At 43.9% G+C, this 21,503-nt stretch overlaps 1 protein-coding gene and 1 pseudogene across 2 annotated transcripts in view; one reads left to right on the plus strand and one right to left on the minus strand.

The window, feature by feature from the left end:
• CAP2 (cyclase associated actin cytoskeleton regulatory protein 2) overlaps positions 1-21,503 on the plus strand; it is a 167,164-nt gene that overhangs the window by 136,330 nt on the left and 9,331 nt on the right. For both annotated transcript variants that reach the window (XM_021937023.2, XM_021937024.2), the window contains 4 exons: positions 12,967-13,156; positions 14,997-15,172; positions 16,890-17,013; positions 17,116-17,198. In XM_021937023.2, coding sequence (XP_021792715.1) covers positions 12,967-13,156; positions 14,997-15,172; positions 16,890-17,013; positions 17,116-17,198 — 573 coding nt within the window. The remainder of the gene's footprint in view (positions 1-12,966; positions 13,157-14,996; positions 15,173-16,889; positions 17,014-17,115; positions 17,199-21,503) is intronic.
• LOC108585370 lies at positions 5,413-6,208 on the minus strand (annotated as a pseudogene).

Below are 21,503 nucleotides of genomic sequence, written 5' to 3' on the forward strand. Positions count from 1 at the left end.
AAGAGCCTTCCAAACTAAGCACACCCTGAGCAAAGACTCACAGACTGGGAGCCAAGTGCCTGCCACGTCTGGGAACACAGAAGTGTCCTGTCTTCCTAAGCTATCAGCTCATTGAATGCAGGCTCCATTTCCAATTCAGCCTGGGATCAGTAGCAGTGACTGGTACCCTGGTACTGGGACAGCAGTGACTTGAAAACAGATAGGATTCAAACACATTTGCTAAATCAACTGTATTCATTTGTCATCATAATGAAATTTCCAAAGCGTTAGTCCATTAACTATAGATGGTGTCTGTTTTTCAAAAGCTACATAAAAATGTGTCTTTTATTTTTATTTTTATTTTTATTTTGACGGAGCTTTGCTGTGTCGCCCAGCCTGGAGTGCAGTGGTGTGATCTCAGCTCACTGCAACCACCACCTTTCAGGTTCAAGCTATTCTCCTGCCTCAGCCTCAAGAGCAGCTAGGATTACAGGCATGAGCCACCACGCCCAGCTAATTTTTATATTTTTAGTAGAGACAGGGTTTCACTATGTTAGCCAGGCTGGTCTCAAACTCCTGACCTCAGGTGATCCGACCTTCTCTGCCTCCCAAAGTGCTGGAATTACAGGCGTGAGCCACCACATCCAGCCAAAATGTGTCTTTTCTTTTGTCCAGTGATAGGAATGGAATGGACAATGTATTTTATTACAGGAACACCCATCGGCTGCCCACACCTCCTCTGCTCCTGTTCCTTGTCACTCACTGCCTTTCATTCTCAGTTGGTATAAACTCAGGAAACACAAGGTGATATTAACTTAAGCAAAAACTATTTTCTTAAAAAGGGAAATGGGGGAAGGTGCAGATTATCTTCTAAAGGTAAAACAAACCCTTCATAAAATAGAACACACAGGCTGGGCGCAGGGGCTCACGGCTGTAATTCCAACACTTTGGGAGGCTGAGGTGGGCAGATCCCCTGAGGTTAGGAATTCAAGGCCAGCCTGGCCAACATGGTGAAACTCTTTCTCTACTAAAAATACAAAATTAGCTGGGCATGATGGCACATGCCTGTAGTTCCAGCTACCTGGGAGACGGAGGCAGGAGAATCGCTGGAACCCAGGAGGCGGAGATTGCAGTGAGCTGAGATCATGCCACTGCACTCCAGCCTAGGTGACAGAGCAAGACTCTGTCTCAAAAAAAAAATAGAACACACAAGCAAGCCCTGGCCATGGTTTATTGGTCCAGTCTGCACCCTTGATGCAAAGTGAGCATCCCTAAATAAACAAAATGCATATATAATATGGAGCCAAAGGTAACTGATCCTTCTAACAGCTATTTTTTTGCCTTAACCCTCACCTCTACTATCTACTAAGTATGGATAATTGGAGAAAGTACAGTTGTTTCTGTATTCCCCTGAAATCTGAAAGAAAAAAAACCCGAATTTAGTGGTAGTTCAGACTTAGGCCCTTCTGGCCAAATGGAGTAGCTGTCCAGCTAATTCAAGCCACATGTCCCTCTTGGTCTTTATATAACTGTTGGCCCTCTAGAGTTTGTTTCTTTGATGAGTATACTTTGCTATCTTTAACCCTGGAAAGTTTTCCCATGGAAAATTTAATTTTATCTTTCCTTTTTTATGAGAAATTGTATTCTCAAGCTGGCAGACAAGAAGGAAAGACAATCTGGAAATTCCAGATTTGATCTAAATATCAGCAAAGCCAAACTAATAATTATGGCCACATATCAAGGCAATTTATGCAGAATATCTGGATCACTTGAGCATATTAGATTGTGTTCATTATATTCTTTTTCTTTTTCTTTTCTTTTTTTTTTTTTTTTGAGACAAAGTCTTGCTCTGTCACCCAGGCTAGAGTGCAGTGGCACGATCTCTGCTCATTGCAATCTCACCTCCCGGGATCAAGCAATTCTTGTGCCTCAGCTTTCTGAGTAGCTGGGATTACAGGTTTGTGCCACCATGCCCGGCTAATTTTTACATATTTTGTAGAGATGGGGTTTCATCATGTTGGCATGTTGGCCAGGCTGGTCTCAAACTCCTAACCTCAAGCGAGCCACCTGCCTGGGCCTCCCAAAGTGCTAGGATTACAGGTGTGAGCCACCGTGCCCGGCCGTGTGTTCGTTATATTCTTCTGGACTCTGCTCTGAGGGCTTGGTCTGCTTTTATCAAAAATTTTTACTTTGGGCATGTTAGAACAGAAATCACCGCCTAACGTTTTTTGAAGGGCCACATCTGGGTATACAGGTAGCGGTTTGACTACCCATACAGGCATTCTGTTTTTGACTTCACTACCGTATTTAATAAATTACCTGAGATATTCAACACTTTATTGTAAAACAGTCTTGGTGTTAGATGGTTTTGCCCAACCGTGGACTAATGTAAGTGTTCTGAGCACTTTTACGTTAGGCTAAGCTATGAGGTTCAATAGATTAGGTGTATTAAATGCATGTTTGACTCTTACAATGTTTTCAACTTATAATAGGTTTATGGGATGAAACCCCATTAGTATAAGTCAAGGAGCATCTGCATAAATTAAGAGAAAAACAAACATAAAAACACTAAGTCACTGGTTTACAGGTACTAATATAGACAACACATGTTTTTCCCAGGCTGTTTTCTGATTTTAAGCTGTTGTTACTTCTCCAAAGCAACTTTGCTTTCTGTTCTGTCTTTTTTTCATCTACTGCCAAAGCTCAGATCTTTCCGGGTCATCAGAGGAATGACATACAGGGACCACAGGAGGGTGGGAGGAGTGGAGAATCATGAAACCATCAACGAAACCATGAGATCTGAGTTTTTATGACCTTTCCCCTGGTTTTTGTATCTTGGGATAGGAGTGTTTGGAGCTTTGCCGCTGAAGAAAATGGATCCAAATGGGCCCCACAATTCCTTCATATTTGTGGGACCGTCTTTTTATTTCAACTGTATTTAAGTACCATTAGTACTTTCATGGAAATCTGAAATTCCAGTAGTGTTCTGTTTTCCCCAAATTGACTTTTTAAAAATGATTAATAAACATACATTTAAAATATTATACAGCACTTCACTGTGATATTATTAACAATTCTGTGTTTTTGGTAAGGCCCCCAGAAACTTTGTTTTTATTGACAGAAGTCTCAAAATTCTAAGAAGTGGAGCCAGGTGCAGTGGCTCATGCCTGTAATTCCAGCACTTTGGGAGGCCAAGGCAGGAGGATCACTTGAGCCCAGGAGTTTGAAACCAGCCTGGGCAATCTGGTGAGACCCCATCTCTACAAAAAAAAAAAGGTTTTAATTCCAATAGGTGATAAAAATAAGAGAATGGAGACAAAAAATCATAAATTCAATTCAGTTACACTCACATTATACAGGATGATCATCTTTTAGTTTATGTGCAGCCTTTTTACTTGACTATAGTTGTCTTCTAATAAAAGTGTGCTGTAAATATGAATGTAAAATTTGCAAGTTATTATGGAAATTAACAAATTTGGAAAGGTATCAGTTTCACTAAGTTACTGATCAGTGTACATCTTGCATAAAATAGAAAGAAATTAGTTTTGACATTGAAAATATAAACACACCCTGGCTGGGCACGGTGGCTCACCCTGTAATCCCAGCACTTTGGGAGGCAAAGGCGGGCAGATCACGAGGTCAGGAGATCGAGACAATTCTGGCTAACACGGTGAAACCCCGTCTCTACTAAAAATACAAAAAATTAGCCAGGCGTGGTGGCGGGCGCCTGTAGTCCCAGCTACTCAGGAGGCTGAGGCAGGAGAATGGTGTGAACCCGGGAGGCGGAGCTTGTAGTGAGCCGAGATCATACCACTGCACTCCAGCCTGGGCGACAGAGCAAGAATCCGTCTCAAAAAAAATATATATATATATATACACACACACACACACACACACATATGTGTGTATATATATATAAACAAACCCTACAATATGAATTTGGAAGGAAGACCATCTGATTTATGTGTATAAAACATTAGGCCAGTTCTAAAACTGGTGGTTCTTTCTTTTAATCACTCCCTCCTATTATGCTATATGAGAGGCTTATCATCCTCATATTTTATGTTCCATATTATACAAGGCCATTTGGGATTCTTTGTTTTTGAAAAAATTAATAAACAGTATTTTATTTAAATGTTCAGTTGTCACTTTGGGAGGCCGAGGTGGGAGGCCCTCTTGAGCCCAGGAGTTCGAGACCAGCTTGGGCAACATAGTGAGACAACAAAAAAAAGTTCAGTTGCAAAGCATTGTTAGTCTCTATAGTTGTAGCATGAAGATGTAAGTGTACTTGTGATTGAAATGGCTTTGCGATTTTGAAACTGCTTTTAGTTTTTTGGTTTTTGTTTGTTTGTTTGTTTGTTTGTTTGTTTTGAGACGGAGTCTCGCTCTGTCGCCCAGGCTGGAGTGCAGTGGCCGGATCTCAGCTCACAGCAAGCTCCGCCTCCCGGGTTTACGCCATTCTCCTGCCTCAGCCTCCCGAGTAGCTGGGACTACAGGCGCCCGCCACCTCACCCGGCTATTTTTTTGTATTTTTTAGTAGAGACGGGGTTTCACTGTGTTAGCCAGGATGGTCTCGATCTCCTGACCTCGCGATCCGCCCGTCTCGGCCTCCCAAAGTGCTGGGATTACAGGCTTGAGCCACCGTGCCCGGCCTGCTTTTAGTTTTTGAGACAGAGTCTCTGCCTCCCAGCTAGAGTGCAGTGGTGCCATCATAGCTCACTGCAGCTCAATCTTCCGGGTTCAAGCAATCCTCCCACCTCAGCCTCCCAGCTGCCAGGTAGCTGAGACCACAGGCACATAACCACTGCACTCGGCTAATTTTTTTGACTTTTAGTAGAGACAGGATCTCACTATGTTGCCTATGCTGATCTCTTAACTCCTGAGCTCAAGTGACCCTCCCACCTCAGCCTCTCAAAGTACCGGGATTACTTTACTTTACTGGGATAAGCTACTGCACTGGGCCTAAACTGCTTTTAAAGTATATAATTGGACACCTGTAAGTTGTCACTGCTACCTAGAGATCATTAATGGTAAGCCGGGTGGTTAATGGGCCAGGATGGTTCAGAGATGGGCAGTTAAAGAGAATCTAACTGAGAAACAGAAGGGAATGTATGTTTGTGTCCATGAAGGAGAGTTCGAGGAAGGGCTCATAAAGGAAGGATGAGGGAGAGGAAACACCCATGAACAGTGCCACGGCATGTCAGCTGTTTCATTGTGTGGCTTTATGTACAATCTCCACAAATATGTAAAGACAGGTGGCTCACAACAGTACTACCACTAAGCTAGCTTTATGGAAGAAACATCTTAACAAAAGTTGTGCTGCGAGCAATATTATCCACCTGTTCCAAGAGACTGTCAGGTGATATTTTGATTTTTTTTGGTCTCCGCTTTTCTTTTTTTTTTTTTTTTCAGTTTGAGAGCAGGTACTGTTTATTAACTGACCAGCTTAGAAAAATAATCGTGGTAGACACCTTTGTTCATTCTTCTAGTAAGCCTGTTGATCTGGTCCTCCCTGTTCCCAGCATCTCCACCTTCTACAAAATGGGTGGTCTTTTTCTTCATTCCTCCTCGTGGACAAGATCATTTGAAGGGCCACAGGAAGTTACTTGCTTCTTTGAAGCATTTTCCAACAGTATAGATCCCATGAATCAGATCCTCCCTGCAGATGATGCCATATTTACCGAGAGATCAAGCCATCAAAGCGTCGTCTGTCAAAGCAATTCACTTCTTACTGATTTTGCCATAACCACGCTTGTAGGTTAGTTCATTTACTGACTTCAGACTTGGGTGCTCCCATGCAATGTATGGTTCTACAATCCTCAGCATGTTAATTGAAGCCTTGTTGAGCTCCACAAAGGTTCCATTGAAGATTTGACGAAGGGAAGAAGCTGCAACACCTTTTGGACCTTTGGGCTCACACCATTGATACCTCTGATCCTGATGACAAATGCCAATTTGGGTTCTGCAGATACATAGAAGTTGCCAGCTTTTCTTGCCATCCTCACCATTCAAATTTCAGTTCTGTACATCTGCCTAAATTCCTTGCGATAGTGCTTTGCTTTTTCATAGATAAGCTCCCTCCTTGCCTTTCGAAACATCTTTTGGGCCAACTTCTTTCTCAGGCGCTTGATCTTCAGCTCTGCGAAATTCCTCCACTTTTTCTTAAGGGTTTCTGGCACAGCAGGAACCTTCTTCTTCTCTTCTACACCCTCCATGGTTCCAGCCAGAAAAAGAGTGGTCTCTGCTTTTTAAAAATGGGTAAGAACACTAATAGGTTGTCTGACCTGTACTTAAAGTTGGAGATCAATATTGTCTATATACATTCCCCCCATGCTTAAGGCAGTTCGCTTCTCCTGTTAGGATAAAGATATCTGCAAATCACCCAGGCCATCCCGAGGAGAGCTGATCACTTCCACCTTTGCACCCCAGCATCCTTCATTCATGTGATGTGTGACTCATATCACACGGCATCTACAATTACTTCTTCGTGCATTTGCCACCCCCACTAGATTATGAGCTTCTGAAAAAGCGGAATGTATGCCTGCTTCCTCAGCGAGTACCCCATTCCCAGCAAGGTAGCCCTTGGTAAATGTTTGTTTAGTGGACTGACAAAGCAGCCTTAATTATTCAATTCCCTTTCAATCCAACTATAAATAGTTAGATTCTACGCAAACCAAATCCTCTTCTACCCCTATTGTTGGGTTTGAAAATTTTGAGGCAGAGTCTTGCTCTGTCCCCCAGGCAGGAGTGAAGTGGCACGATCTGGGCTCACTGCAACCTCCACCTCCCGGGTTCAAGTGATTCTCCTGCCTCAGCCTCCTGAGTAGCTGGGATTACAGGTGTGTGCCACCACGCCCGGCTAATTTTTGTATTTTTAGTAGAGACAGGGTTTCATCATGTTGGCCAGGCTGGTCTCGAACTCCTGACCTTGGGTGATCTGCCAACCTCGGCCTCCCAAAGTGTTGGGATTATAGGCGTGAGCCACCATGCCCAGCTGGGTTTGAAAAATCTTAGAGTTTAGGTAGAGCACAGTGGTTCACGCCTGTAATCCCAGCACTTTGGGAGGCCAAGGCAGGTGAATCATTTGAGGCCAGGGGTTTGAGACCAGCCTGACCAACATGTTGAAACCTCTTCTCTACTAAAAATTCAAAAAAATTAGCCGGGCATGGTGGCAGGCACCTGTAATCCCAGCCTACTGGGAGACTGAGGCGGGCATAACACCTGAGGTTGGGAGTTCAAGACTAGCCTGACCAACATGAAGAAACCCCATCTCTACTAAAAATACAAAAAATTAGCCGGGTATGGTGGTGCATGCCTGTAATCCCAGCTACCCGGGAGGCTGAGGCAGCAGAATCACTTGAACCCGGGAGGCAGAGGTTGCGGTGAGCCTAGATCATGCCATCGCACTCCAGCCTGGGCAACAAGAGTGAAACTCCATCTCAACTCCCACCCAAAAAAAAAAAAAAAAAGAACTTGGAAGTGTTTTCCCTTTCAAAATAAAATCTAAAGTAATAAAGCGATTAGTATTTCAAGAAGTAATATTTATTGAAAACAAATTTTGATGTACGTTAGTATACAACTATATTAAATAGAGTATACTTATATGTTATATATAGTATATGTATCCAAAAAAATCACAAACCTTCCACATGGTGCATATCAGTTTCATTATTTTATAGCTACAGTTCATATATTTAAAAATAGAGGAGGCAGCTGTTCCCAGGACAGCTGAAATTAACTTAGAGAAAGGGATTTGCAGCACAGTAGCTTTTTAAAAAGTCTTTGTGCCAAAAAAAAGTATATAATTGAATATCTGCTCTGAAAATTAATCTTAATAGACCTTAAATGCAGCATTTTTAGGTGTTGTGCTGTGTTCTTGCAACAGAAGTGAACTTTTGTACTCTGAATATGGGCATTTAAAATCATAGATGTGTAGCTTTTCTTTTCTTTCTCTTTTTTTTTTTTTTTTTTTTTTTGAGACGGAGTCTCCCTCTGTCACCAGGCTGAAGTACAGGGGCATGATCTCAGCTCACTGCAACCTCTGCCTCCTGGGTTCAAGCGATTCTCCTGCCTCAGCCTTCCCAGCAGCTGGGACAACAGGCATGTGCACCACGCCCAGCTAATTTTTGTATTTTTAGTAAAGACAGGATTTCACCCTGTTGGCCATGATGGTCTCCATCTCCTGACCTCATGATCCACCCACCTCGGCCTCCCAAAGTACTGGGATTGCAGGCATGAGCCACTGCGCCCAGCCTCATTTTTTTAAGTTGTAAGCCATGGTTACAATGACTCCAACAGAATGTACTTTTTCATTATTCACAGTCTGAGGCTCTAAGATACTTAAGTGGCTTATTTCATCAACATAACAAGGTTGTTTTTTCAAAAAAGCATTTGTGTATGGATCACTGCTCCTTAACTAAGGTTAAGTCTGCCTCAAGGTTAAGTCTGCACTCAAGGCTGCAGGCTCTCATCTGATCCTTTCCTTCTTATCCAGTCTAGACAACCTGGTACCTCACCTCTGCCATGAGAGTCTATCTTTAAAAGGAAATCACCCTGAAGGGTTGTGTTGTTCCATCTCTAGTCTCCAGAAGACAGGTCACAACCCTAACTCAGAACAACTTGAGCCCTAGATGGAGAGTCAGGATCTGGGTACATATACTCCACTACTGCAACCCAGTGGGTACTCAGGAAAAATGAACGAGGCAAGAGGCCAGTTTCTAGAAGCAGGACACAGAGTCACAACAAAACCAGCATCAAGGGTGACGTAATTGTCAAAGCACAAGACATCTTATATTCCCGTAGGATCAAGACTGGTTCCAGAGGTGCTGTAGGAGCTCAGTCAAGTGCTAAAAGGCATCAGGGGGATGCAGCAAGGGGTTGTGGAGATAAAAACTGAGCCAGATATTGCACCACTTCCCATTACTTCTGTCATATGTATTCTAGCCAGAGGCCCACAGGCTGCACTACATATGAGTCAAGGTAGCCCGTACCTTCCTTTAATTTGGCTAATGACTTTTTTTTTTTTTTTTGAGATGGAATCTCACTCTTGTCACCCAGGCTGGAGTGCAGTGGCGTGATCTCAGCTCCCTGCAACCTCTGCCTCGCAGGTTCAAGTGATTCTTCTGCCTCAGCCTCCTGAGCAGCTGGGATTACAGGTGCTCACCACCACGCCCTGCTAAATTTTGTACTTTTAGTAGAGACAGGGTTTCGCCATGTTGGCCATGCTGGTCTTGAACTCCTGACCTCAGGTGATCCGCTGGCCTCAGCCTCCCAAAATGCTGGGATTACAGGCGTGAGCCACCGCGCCCGGCCATGACTTTTTCTTTTTAAGTCCAAATATAGCATAAAAGATTTCCCTGAAGAAAGAAAGCTTTAGAATCAAGCAGATATGTGATTCAGTAATGTCTTTACCATTGACTGGCCATTTAATATTGAATTTAAACAGCCTTTCTGATTTCCTGCCATATTTTCTGCTAAACAGATATTTCAATGTAGTCCCAGTAATATGGTTGTCATAATTAAGATTAATTTCAGCATATAGGAAAGAATGGTTATTCCAAAACTTGTCTACAGATTGGAATCACCTAGGGAAGGTCAAAAAATACAGATGCCTATGCCCCTGCCTCCTCCACCCGCAAGAGTATTTCTGTGACACAGCCTAGTCCTCTTTGGAATTTTTGGCCTCCCTAAATGCTGGGATTATAGGCGTGAGCCACCACACCCGACTAATTTTTGTATTTTTAGTAGAGACAGTGTTTCACCATGTTGGCTAGGCTGGTCTTGAACTCCTGACCTTAGGTGATCCACCCGCCTCAGCCACCCAAAGTGCTGGGACTACATACAGGTGTGAACCTCCGCACCCAGCCTCCTCTCTGTTTTCTCTTGGGACATCTGAAGATGGTGTCAGGCTGTGATTCCACTTGTGGCCAGACATAGGAGAATGTAGAAAGCTCCTGTGCCATGTGCTGTAATCTCCCACAGAATGAGAAGAGAAGGGGGCAAAGATGAGTGACTCTGCAAGGGGCAGCTCACGGAGACCCAGTGAAGGGAACATCTAAGCAGTTTCATTCCGAGTCCACTGCACGGTAAAGCCCCTGAATGCTAATTGAAAAGTAACCTTGGAAACAAGAGCCTGGTATTGTACTCTTCAGGGGCCGATATGGGAATGAGCCAGGACATACAAAGGATCAGTCCAAGACGGAGTTTCAACTGGTCCTGAGTTCCCTTATTTTTTGGCTTTTATTTTCAACTTTGTAGCATTAAATCCTTTGTCTCCTGTTCCTGGGCCAGCCATCTGAATGTATCAAAGTTCCAAAAAGTTGAATCTGTGGCTTTTTAGTTTCAGTGTCCTTTAATGGCTCTTGGAGAGAGAGTCTGAATTCTGAGAGCCAGGGAACCATCTAAATCATTCTAAGATTTAGAAGCTAGCATCGTCTCCCCTTTCCACAAAATAGGACTATAAAGCTGCAGTGTTTCAGATGTTGGGGGAGGGGGCTGTCCCTTCACCAGCTCTATGAGTTATGACGTGCTTATGAATAAAAGTAATACTTGGTGGTTCTCGGTGTCTGAAGACTAGAATACTGTTTGATGTCCAAAGCTTATATTATACTCTCTTTCTGATTCAGAGCAAATTCTCAAATTTTATCCCAGTAACAGAGAAAACATTTCAAATACTGGTGAGGAAAATGGTCAGTCTCAGGAACTGTGAAATCATTTTCTACTTGACCTAAGAAACCTGATGGAATTAGGCTGCTCTTTATTAGAAACAACGACCATTGCAAATTAAATCTTCAGGAGATGAGGCCTCCAGCCTGCAGGGTTTCTAAAACATGCATTCTGAATAAGACAATAATATTGTATTTTCAGGGTAATTCTACGCTTAATAGGAATTATATAAGTACTTTGAAAATAGCGTGTTTTTTTGTTTTGTTTTGCTTTGAGACAGGGTCTCACTATTTTCCTGGCTGGGGTGCAGTGGCGTGATCTCGTCTTACTGCAACCTCTGCCCCCAAGGCTTAGGTGATCCTCCCACCTCAGCCTCCACAGTAGCTGGGACTACAGGCATGCATCACCATGCTCAGCTAATTTTTTGTATTTTTTGTAGAGACAGGGTCTCACTTTGTTGCCCAGGCTGGTTTCAAACTCCTGGGCTCAAGCGATCCAAGCAATCCACCCTCCTCGGCTTCCCAAAGTGCTTAGATTCCAGGCGTGAGCCACCATGCCCGAGCCAGCATGTTTTGTTTTGTTTTTAACTGAAAACTACTACAGATTAAGAATCCCTGATTTTGATACTGCATAATAGTAAATTGTTTATGACAATAAGGATATTCTGTTTTCATTAATATTTGGCACTTATGTAATGTTTTACCTTTCACATTTGATATTGAAAATTGATAAGTCCAAGCCACATTTCCATTACTCCCAATTTTTTAAGCTTCCTGACTATTGGATTTGTTTATAATTCCCTATTATAGGTATACAGTTCTACTTGAGGGTTTAAAAGTAAAACAGGGCCAGGCACAGTGGCTCACGCCTGTAATCCCTGTAGTTTGGGATGCTGAGGCGGGTGGATAATTTGAGGTCAGGAGTTTGAGACCAGCCTGGCCAACATGGCAAAACCCTGTCTTTACTAAAGATACAAAAATTAGCTGGGCTTGGTGGTGCATATCTGTAATCCCAGCTACTCGGGAGGCTGAGGCAGGAGAATTGCTTAAACCTGGGAGGCAGAGGTTGTAGGGAGCCGAGATCACGCCACTGCCGTCCAGCCTGGGCAACAGAACAAGACTCCATCTCAAAAATGAATAAATAAATAAAAGCAAAACAATATATAGGCCAAGTTTGCTGTATATTTGTGTTTCTATCTACCAGTTCTAAGTTCTGTGAAAATATCATCTACGGGGTCCATAAAAACTGGCACTTTGGGAGACCAGGGTAGGAGGATTACTTAAGGTGTTCAAGACCAGCCTGGGCAACATAGTGCGACCTCATCTCTACAAAAAAAAAATAAAAAATAAAAATCAGCCAGTCAGAGTGGCACGTGCCTGTTGTCCCAGCTATTCAGGAGGCTGAGGCAGGAGAATCGCTTGAGCTCAGGAGTTTGAGGCTGCAGTGAGCTATGTTCATGCCACTGCACACAGCCTGGGCAATAGAGTGAGACCCTGTCTCCTTAAAAAAAAAAAAAAAAAAAAAGCAAAACTGAGCTAAAGCAAGTCCCTCTCTTGTCTATCACGTCGTATTGCCATTTGAATTTGTTAGGCTTTCACACTGAAAACAAAGGTTGTGCTTTACATAGCAGTGAACATAAGAATAACCATAGCTCTTGGATCAGGAAGAATCTAATTTTCAGTTGGTTCACTAACAGCCAACAGTTGATGAAAAGTCATATGGATCCTGGACCCTCATTACCTTTGGGTTGGACAAGCATCCCGGTCACATATGGTCCTTGTTTGGGGGTCAGTTTGAGGCAGGCATATTTGGAAAATCAGGTCCAGAGAGTTTCTGTATATCTCTCTTTCACTGCTCAAAAAGGTTCGGAAGCATCCAATCACCACTGAATATTTTTACCCTCCCCCACACCCCATTGGTGGTTACAGTTTCCAGTGTCTCAAAAGAGCTAATCGTTTTATCGATTGGATCACTTTTTTCTTGTGATTCTAAATTGGCCAAGCCCCGGTGTCATTTAGATCCTGAGCCTTGGACCTGGACTTGGGAGTATGGCTTGTTTGCCTCTGATTTGGCAGCAGGGCTCATCACCACACAGATCCTACTGACAGGGCCACACAGCTAAGTCATGTTCCATGTTCCCAAGCTGGAGCTGCCATGGTTCAGACCCTCCCAAACAGACCCATGATGCACAGGTGTGCCCTCTGGGAGCCTTTGCTGAGGCTTCAACCCCACTCCCTCATCGGCAGCAGGTTTTGACTCACTTGGGCAAAATCCCAGCAAGGGCGCAGTCTCAATGTAATGCCGTGTCTTCTCTCTTCTCAGGGTCCTGTAGCATCCACAGTATCAGCGTTTTCTGTCCTCTCCTCTGGGCCTGGCCTTCCTCCACCCCCTCCTCCCCCGCCTCCTCCAGGGCCACCTCCACTTTTCGAGAATGAAGGCAAAAAAGAGGAGTCTTCTCCTTCACGCTCAGCTTTATTTGCCCAGCTTAACCAGGGAGAAGCAATTACGAAAGGTGAGAGAGAAAACAAGACCTGGAAGCTGCCTCCCTTTCCCTCTGGCTCCCAGACACAGTGAGCCGCCGGAGCCCCAGAGACGGATGCATCACTCCATCCCTGCCTCCAGCATGCAGGGAGAGGGGCCGCTGGTGCTGGGAAGACAGGAGCCTGCCGTGTTCCTTATGTCCATGCAGAGGGGCTCAGGGGGTCACTGTGTAGACCAGAAAGAAGAACTCAGAGACTCTGGGTTCTAAATGGATCACTGTGCTGCATCCTTATTTTAGCCCTTGGTGCTTGCACGTCATCATTTACAACCAAGGCATCAAGATCAAGTGAAATAAAAATAGCAGGCTGAGCATGCTGGCTCACACCTGTAATCACAGCACTTTGAGAGGCCAAGGTGGGCCTATTCCTTGAGCCCAGGAGTTCAAGACCAGCCTGGGCAACATAGTGAGACTCCGTCTTTACCAAAAATAAACAGAAATTAGCTGGGCATTGTGGCACACACCTGCAGTCCTAGCTACTAAGGAATCTGAGGTGGGAGAATTGCTTGAGCCCAGGAGGTGGAGGCTGCAGTGAGCTGGAGTGCACTACTGCACTCCAGCCTGGGTGACAGAGTGAGACCTTGTCTCTAAATAAATAAAAGTAAATAAATAAAAATGGCAAACATTAGCTCCTCTGTCCTGAAGCAGTGTTCAGGCTTGTCAAAGAATTATATCCCACTATACTGGGCTTGGAGCTAAGAATCCAAAATTCTAAATTTTTCTCTGACTCCAACTGGCTCTGCTATGCCCTGTGAAACTCATTTACAAAGTAAAGGAATGGATTCATAAAGTCAATTCCATATTCTGAGATATACTCACTGGAATGCCCTAACCTTTTAGGCTGTGTCTAGAGAATGATTTAGCCATAAGAGAAGAAGTAAGATGTGATCCTTTTTCATCAGGTAGTTGCTCTTTGCAGGATTTTTATCTATCATTTTATATCTCAACAGAAGAGGTTCCTCAAATAAAAAAAAAAAAAAAAAAAAAAATACTTGGCCGGTGCAGTGGCTCACGCCTATAATCCCAGCACTTTGGGAGGCCAGCGGGGGCAGATCACCTGAGGTCAGGAGTTCGAGGACCAGCGTGGCCAACATGGTGAAACCCTGTGTCTACTAAAAATACAAAAATTAGCCAAGCGTGATGGTGCATGCCTATAATCCTAGCTACTCAGGAGGCTGAGGCAGGAGAATCGCTTGAACCCGGGAGGCAGAGGTTGCAGTGAGCTGAGGTCGCACCACTGCACTCCAGCCTAGGTGACAGAGGGAGACTCCATGTCCAGAAAAAAAAAAAAAAAACTTACACTGCTTCCATCAACTGTAAACTTGTACAGGACTCAGCTCCTGCATGCTGACTTGGACAAAGCACTAGACTGTTTTGAAAGTTGCATTACCAAAAGTTCTTATGCTCTTTCTTTACATCATGTTCATCTAGCAAGTTAGAGACATCTCCCTTTGCATAAAATAAATGTGGGCCGGGCGCGGTGGCTCAAGCCTGTAATCCCAGCACTTTGGGAGGCCGAGACGGGCGGATCACGAGGTCAGAAGATCGAGACCATCCTGGCTAACACGGTGAAACCCCGTCTCTACTAAAAATACAAAAAACTAGCCGGGCGTGGTGGCGGCGCCTGTGGTCCCAGCTACTCGGGAGGCTGAGGCAGGAGAATGGCGTAAACCCAGGAGGCGGAGCTTTCAGTGAGCTGAGATCCGGCCACTGCACTCCAGCCTGGGCGACACAGCGAGACTCCGTCTCAAAAAAAAATAATAATAATAAATAAATAAATAAATAAATGTTTCCATGTGTGTTGTCCTCCTAGGGCTCCGCCATGTCACAGATGACCAGAAGACATACAAAAATCCCAGCCTGCGTGCTCAAGGAGGGCAAACTCGATCTCCTACCAAAAGTCACACTCCAAGTCCCACATCTCCTAAATCTCATCCTTCTCAGAAACATGCCCCAGTGTTGGAGTTGGAAGGAAAGAAATGGAGAGTGGTAAGTGAAGCATTTTAACCTTTATTTTCCTGACACGTGCCAATGAAAGGAGCAACAGTCAAACCATTTACCAAGATCTGAAGGATTTCTTTTTTAAAAATTTTTTTATTGATACATAACATTTGTACATATTTATGGGGTACCTGTGATATTTTGTTATATGCATAGAATGTATAACGATTGGCCAGGTTCGGTGGCTCGTGTCTGTAATCCTGGTGCTTTGGGAGGGCTGAGGTGGGAGGATCACCTGAGCTCAGGAGTTCGAGACCAGCCTGGCCAACATGGTGAAACCCTATCTCTACTAAAAATACAAAAATTAGCCAGGCATGGTGGCACGTGCCTGTAATCCCAGCTACTTGAGAGACTGAGACAGGAGAATCACTTGAACCCGGGAGGCAGAGGTTGCAGCGAGCTGAGATCATGCTACTGCACTCCAGCCTGGGTGACAGAGTGAGACTCTGTCTCAAAAAAAAAAGAAGGGGTAATGATCAAGTCAGGATATTTGGGGTGTCCATTACCTTGAGTATTTGTCATTTCTATGTGGTAGGAACATTTCAAGGCCTCTTTTCTAGCTATTTTGAAATATATAAGACAGTGCTGTTAACTACAGTTACCCTACTCTGCTATCGAAAGTTAGGATTTATTCCTCCTGACTATATGTTTGTACCTATTAACCACCTAAGTGAAGTGGCAGAGGCAAAAACCACTGGCTAGCGTAGAAACCAGGGCGTTTCTGAATGCTTCCATAAACTTTATTTTCACAGGTTCTCATGCATTCTTTTCTTCAACTTTTTAAATTATTTTGTAAGTGGTAGTAAAATACACGTAACATAAAATGGACTATTCACTGTGTTTAAGTGTCCAGTTCAGTGGCATTAAGTCTGTTCACATGGTTGTGCTGCCATCACCACCACCCAGCACAGAACTCTTTTCATCTTGCAGAACCAAGAGTCTGTACCCTTAACCAATAGCTCCCTATTTCTCCCCCTGCACCCCTCCCAGCCCCTGGCAATTACCATTCTACTTTCTGTCTCTATGGATTTAGCTATTCTTTCTCTAAGCTTTTAATCAGGCAGCAAGACAGACTGTTAATCTATGGAACTGGGAAGCCTGCCCCACTCTCACGTGCTGGGAGATGTTTCGTCCGGTCCCACAGATAGAGCAATTGATTCCTCTGTACCCTACTGCTGCCACCCCACACTGTCCAGGCTAACTGTGTGAGCAGGACGCAGACACTTCAAATGGGAGTGAAAGCTGGTGTCTCCTGTTGATCTGGAGGGCTTCCCTAAAGATGAAGGACCAGAGTCCCTGGAGAGTTGTCATCGCCTTGAAAACACACGGGGCTTAGACCACTGCTGTGACCCTTCACCAGCCTGTTTGCCCAACTCCTGTTTGACACAGCAGGTTTTGCTGCAGCATCGAGTCCAGACTTGGCATCAAGGTCTCAACAAAAAGCTCTCACATCCCTGCTCCAGCCTCCCACCTGCTAGGGTGCCTGATGCCTGATGTTTACAAAGAGATACTGACGTGCTTCCAAGAAGTGGTTCCGTGTTTCCCATCCTAACAATGAGAGTAAGACCTGTGGTTTCATCCATAAGGAGATGGTTCTGAAAGAATATACTGCAAAGCCATACTTCATGCTGAGCTCGTAGCAATTTCAGTGTGCAGTGGATTCCGTTTATGTATCCTTATGTATTTGTATTTGTCTTAATTCTAGGAGTACCAAGAGGACAGGAATGACCTTGTGATTTCAGAGACTGAGCTGAGACAAGTGGCTTACATTTTCAAATGCGAAAAATCAACTCTTCAGATAAAAGGGAAAGTAAACTCCATTATAATTGGTAGGGCAGAATTATGGCTCTATGGTTATTATGACGTTATAGAAACAAGCTGTATGTATTTAGTGGAGTTGTTTTTTTGGTGTGTTTTTTTCTCCCCCCTAGACAACTGTAAGAAGCTCGGCCTGGTGTTTGACAATGTGGTGGGCATTGTGGAAGTGATCAACTCCCAGGACATTCAAATCCAGGTAAGCAGAGCCTTTCCAACCACGCCGTAAGCTGTGGCCTTGCACAGACCATCCACTCCGCCTGTAAGAAGGAGCCTTGCGGCTGGCGCAGTGACTCACGCCTGTAATCCCAGCAGTTTGGGAGGCCAAGGTGGGCGATCACAAGGTCAGGAGAGCGAGACCATCCTGGTTAACATGGTGAAACCCCGTCTCTACTAAAAATACAAAAACAAAATTAGCGGGGCGTGGTGGCGGGCACCTGTAGTCCCAGCTACTCGGGAGGCTGAGGCGTGAGAATGGCGTGAATCTGGGACGCGGAGCTTGCAGTGAGCTGAGATCGCGCCACTGCACTCCAGCCTGGGCGGCAGAGCAAGACTCCCCTGTGGCCACCTAAAATACTCTTATTCCTGTTCCCTCTGGACACAGCTCTATCATCACCCGCTTGGTAGACCCCTCTCTTACTTCAGATCTTACTACAGTGTTAGTTCTTTCTTTTCAATCTCTTCTAACAGATCCCATTTTGTGTTTCCATTACTGGCACACCATCTCAATTTCAAGGACAGCTAACTGGCCAGCATGGTGGCTCACGCCTGTAATCCCAACACTTTAGGAGGCCGAGGCAGGTGGATCACTGAGGTCAGGAGTTTGAGAGCAGCCTGGCCAACATGGTGAAACCCCATCTATATTGAAACTACAAAAATTAGCTGGGTGTGGTGGTGGGTGCCTGTAGTCCCAGCTACTTGGGAGGCTGAGGCAGGAGAATCGCTTGAACCTGGGAGGCAGAGGTTGCAGTGAACTGAGATTGCACCACTGCACTCCAGCCTGGGCAACAGAGAGAGACTCCATCTCAAAAAAAAAAAAAAAAAAAAGAAGAGAGAGAGCTAACTATTCTTTATAGCCCCAGAAACTTGCACAGTACCTGTACATAGTAGGCGTCCAGTAAATGTTTGATGAGTATGATTTGAGTGAATCAACTAATGCAGAAATAAAAATACTGTGAGACTCTCCTAGTATGATTAGCACCATTCCAAAGAGAACTTTTTTTCTCAGGAAAAATTGGTCCTGGATCACGAGGAGGAAGTTTTTCTAAAGAATCAGTGAGATCATCAGAAAAATAACCTGGGAAGTAGAGTTGGAGTTGAATTTGCAAAACAGAAGAAAATCTGTGAATTTAAATCTTTAATCATTTTGATTTAGCCAAATGGAATTTTATAATATGCCAAAATCTAAAGGACTTCTTGGTTTAGGCCAATTATAACTTCTATCTTTTTTTTTTTTTTTTTTTTTTTTTTTGAGACAGGGTCTTGCTTGAGCCCAGACTGGAGTACAGTGTGGTGATCACAGCTTACTGCAGCCTCAAACTCCTGGGCTCCATTGAGTCTCCCACTTCAGCCTCCTGAGTATCCAGGACTACAGGAGTGTGCCACTATTCCTAGCTAATCTTTTGTAGAGACAGGGCATAGCTCTGCTGCCCAGGCTAGTCTCGAACTCCTGGGCTCAAGCAATAACCTATGCAATAAGATAATGATTGAGAGAGAGAAAACTGGAAAAGGAAGAGACAAAAATGTCCTTATTTCCCAACAAAATAAGTGCGTTTATATAAAACCCAAGAGATTCAAGAAACTATAAAACTGAAAAAATATTCAGCAAGGTGGTAGGATATGATATGAACATGCAAAAATCAATAGCATTTCTTTCTACCACAAATAAGTTTTAGAAAATGCAATAGAGGCTGAACGCGCTGGCTCATACCCGTAATCCCAGCACTTTGGGAGGCTGAGGTTGGCGGATCATGAGGTCAGGAGATTGAGACCATCTTGGCTAACACGGTGAAACCCCATTTCTACTAAAAATACAAAAAAATAGCTCGGCATGGTGGCAGGCGCCTATAGTCTCAGCTACTCAGGAGGCTGAAGCCAGAGAATCGCTTGAACCCGGGAGGCGGAGGTTGCGGTGAGCCAAGATCGCACCACTGCACTCCAGCCTGGCAATAGAGCTAGACTCTGTCTCAAAAAAAAAAAAAAGAAAAGAAAAGAAAAGAAAGAAAGAAAAGAAAATGTAACCGAAAATAAGGTTGAAATAGCTATTTTGTTGCTAGGTGCAACAAAACTGTAGGTACCTAGCAAAAAAAAAGTAAACAGAAATGGGAGATAGTTACAAAGAATGCAAGAGTGGTGTTGTAAGTCAGTGAACAGGAACACAACACTATCAGTGGTCTCAGTTATTTAATGTGAGTTTAATGAAATTCAGCTCAAAATCTCAACAGAGTTTTAAATGAAAAATGGTCTTAAAATTCATTTGGAAAACAAATGGACAAGAATAGCTAAAACTGTGAAAGATGAATAAGGTGAAGGGAATTGCATGCCTGATATTGACTCATTGTAAAGTGCTATATTGTTAGTGGTATACAAAAACAGATAAATGAAACAGACTAGTGAGCCCTGAAATCGATAGATGCATAGATGGAAATTTGCATTTTAGGGCAATTGATTATCCGTGTGGGAAAAAAATACACTGAATTCTACCTCACATCCTACATAAAAGTAAAATGCTAATTGTGAAAAACAAATACTTTTAAACTTTGATAATAACATGTAGAAGAAAAATTGTATGCCTCAGAGTAGGAAATAAATTAATTAGGGTCAAAAAGCACAAACCATAAAGAAAGGACTTGGTCATTTTAACTACATCAAAATTTAAATTATATGTTTAGCAGAAGACATAATGTGAAGCTGAAAGACAAGCCATGGACTGAAGAAAGATATTTGCAATGCAGATAATCAAAAAGGATTTGTATCTAGAATTTATAAAGAACTTAAATCAATAAGAAAAAGGCTGCCGGGTACAGTGGCTCATGCCTTAAACCCAGCACTTTGGGAGGCTGAGGTGGGCGGATCACCTGCGTTTGGGAGTTCGAGACCAGCTTGACCAACATGGAGAAGTCCCGTCTCTACTGAAAATGCAAAATTAGCTGGGCATGGTAGTGCATGCCTATAATCCCAGATACTCAGGAGGCTGAAGCAGGAGAATCGCTTGAACCCAGGAGACAGAGGTTGAGGTGAGCCAAGAATCGAGCCATTGCATTCCAGCCTGGGCAACAAGAGTGAAACAAGAAAGAAAGAGAGAAGGGGGCAGGGGAAGGGAGAGAGGGAGGAGGGAGGGAGGAGAGAGGGAGGGAGGGAGGGAGCCAAGAATCCTGTACACAGCATCCAGCCCTGGGCAACAAGAGGAAACAAGAAAGAAAAAGAGAGAAGGGGCAGGGGAAGGGAGAGAGGAGGGAGGGAGGAGGGAGGGAGGAGTGAAGAATCAAAGACAGAGCCCCAGTAAATAAAAGAGCGGAAACAAGAAAAGAAAAGAGAAAGAGGGGTGGAGGAGAGGGAGGAAGGAGGAAGGAAGGAAGGAAGGAAGGAAGGAAGGAAGGAAGGAAGGAAGGAAGGAAGGAAGGAAGAAGGAAGGGGAAGGAAGGGAAGGAAGGAATAATGAAGAAATGGAAGAATATATAATGGAAGAAAGAAAGGAAATAAATGGAATGGATAATGACAGATGGATAAACACACCATCCATTTTGCATTCAGGCTGTCCTTACTTTGCATGGTGCTAGGTTAACTGAATGTTATCAATTTGAGGACTGCCTACATACTAAAGTCTGATGCTACAGGATTGCTAAGGAGGTGAAACAATGAGAACCCTGATACATCAATGTTGGGGGAGTAAATCTGTGACATTCACTGCAATGCAAATTGGCAGCATCTAAGAAAGTCACATTCAAAGTCTGTGACTGAGTAATTTCACTCTCAGTGTATACACTAAAGAAGCCCCAGTACATGTGCCAAGGAGACACATGTGAAAATGTTTGTTGCAATATTATTCATAATGGCAATAAAAACAATTTAAATGTCCACCAGTTGGTAAGTTAATAAACCCTCCCAATAGGATACCAGTTGGTAGTTTAACTAGTATAGCAGCTAAACTGAACCGGCCAGGCACAGTGGCTCACACCGGTAATCCCAGCACTTTGGGAGGCTGAAGCGAGTGGATCACCTGAGGTCAGGCGCTCGAGACTAGCGTGGCCAACATGGTGAAACCCCGTCTCTACTAACAATACAAAAATTAACTGGGCGTGGTGGCGGTCACCTGTAATCCCAGCTACTCTGGAGGCTGAGGCAGGAGAATCAGTTGAACCCAGCAGGTGGAGGTTGCAGTGAGCCAAAATTGCGCCATTGCATTCCAGCCTGGGCGACAAAAGCAAGACTCCATCTAAAAAGAAAAAAATGAACTACAGTTACATGTATAAAAATAGGTAAATCTCAAAAACAACATTGAGCA

Source organism: Papio anubis, chromosome 6 (genome assembly GCF_008728515.1).
Source record: "Papio anubis isolate 15944 chromosome 6, Panubis1.0, whole genome shotgun sequence".
In the NCBI taxonomy this organism is placed as follows: Eukaryota; Metazoa; Chordata; class Mammalia; order Primates; family Cercopithecidae; genus Papio; species Papio anubis.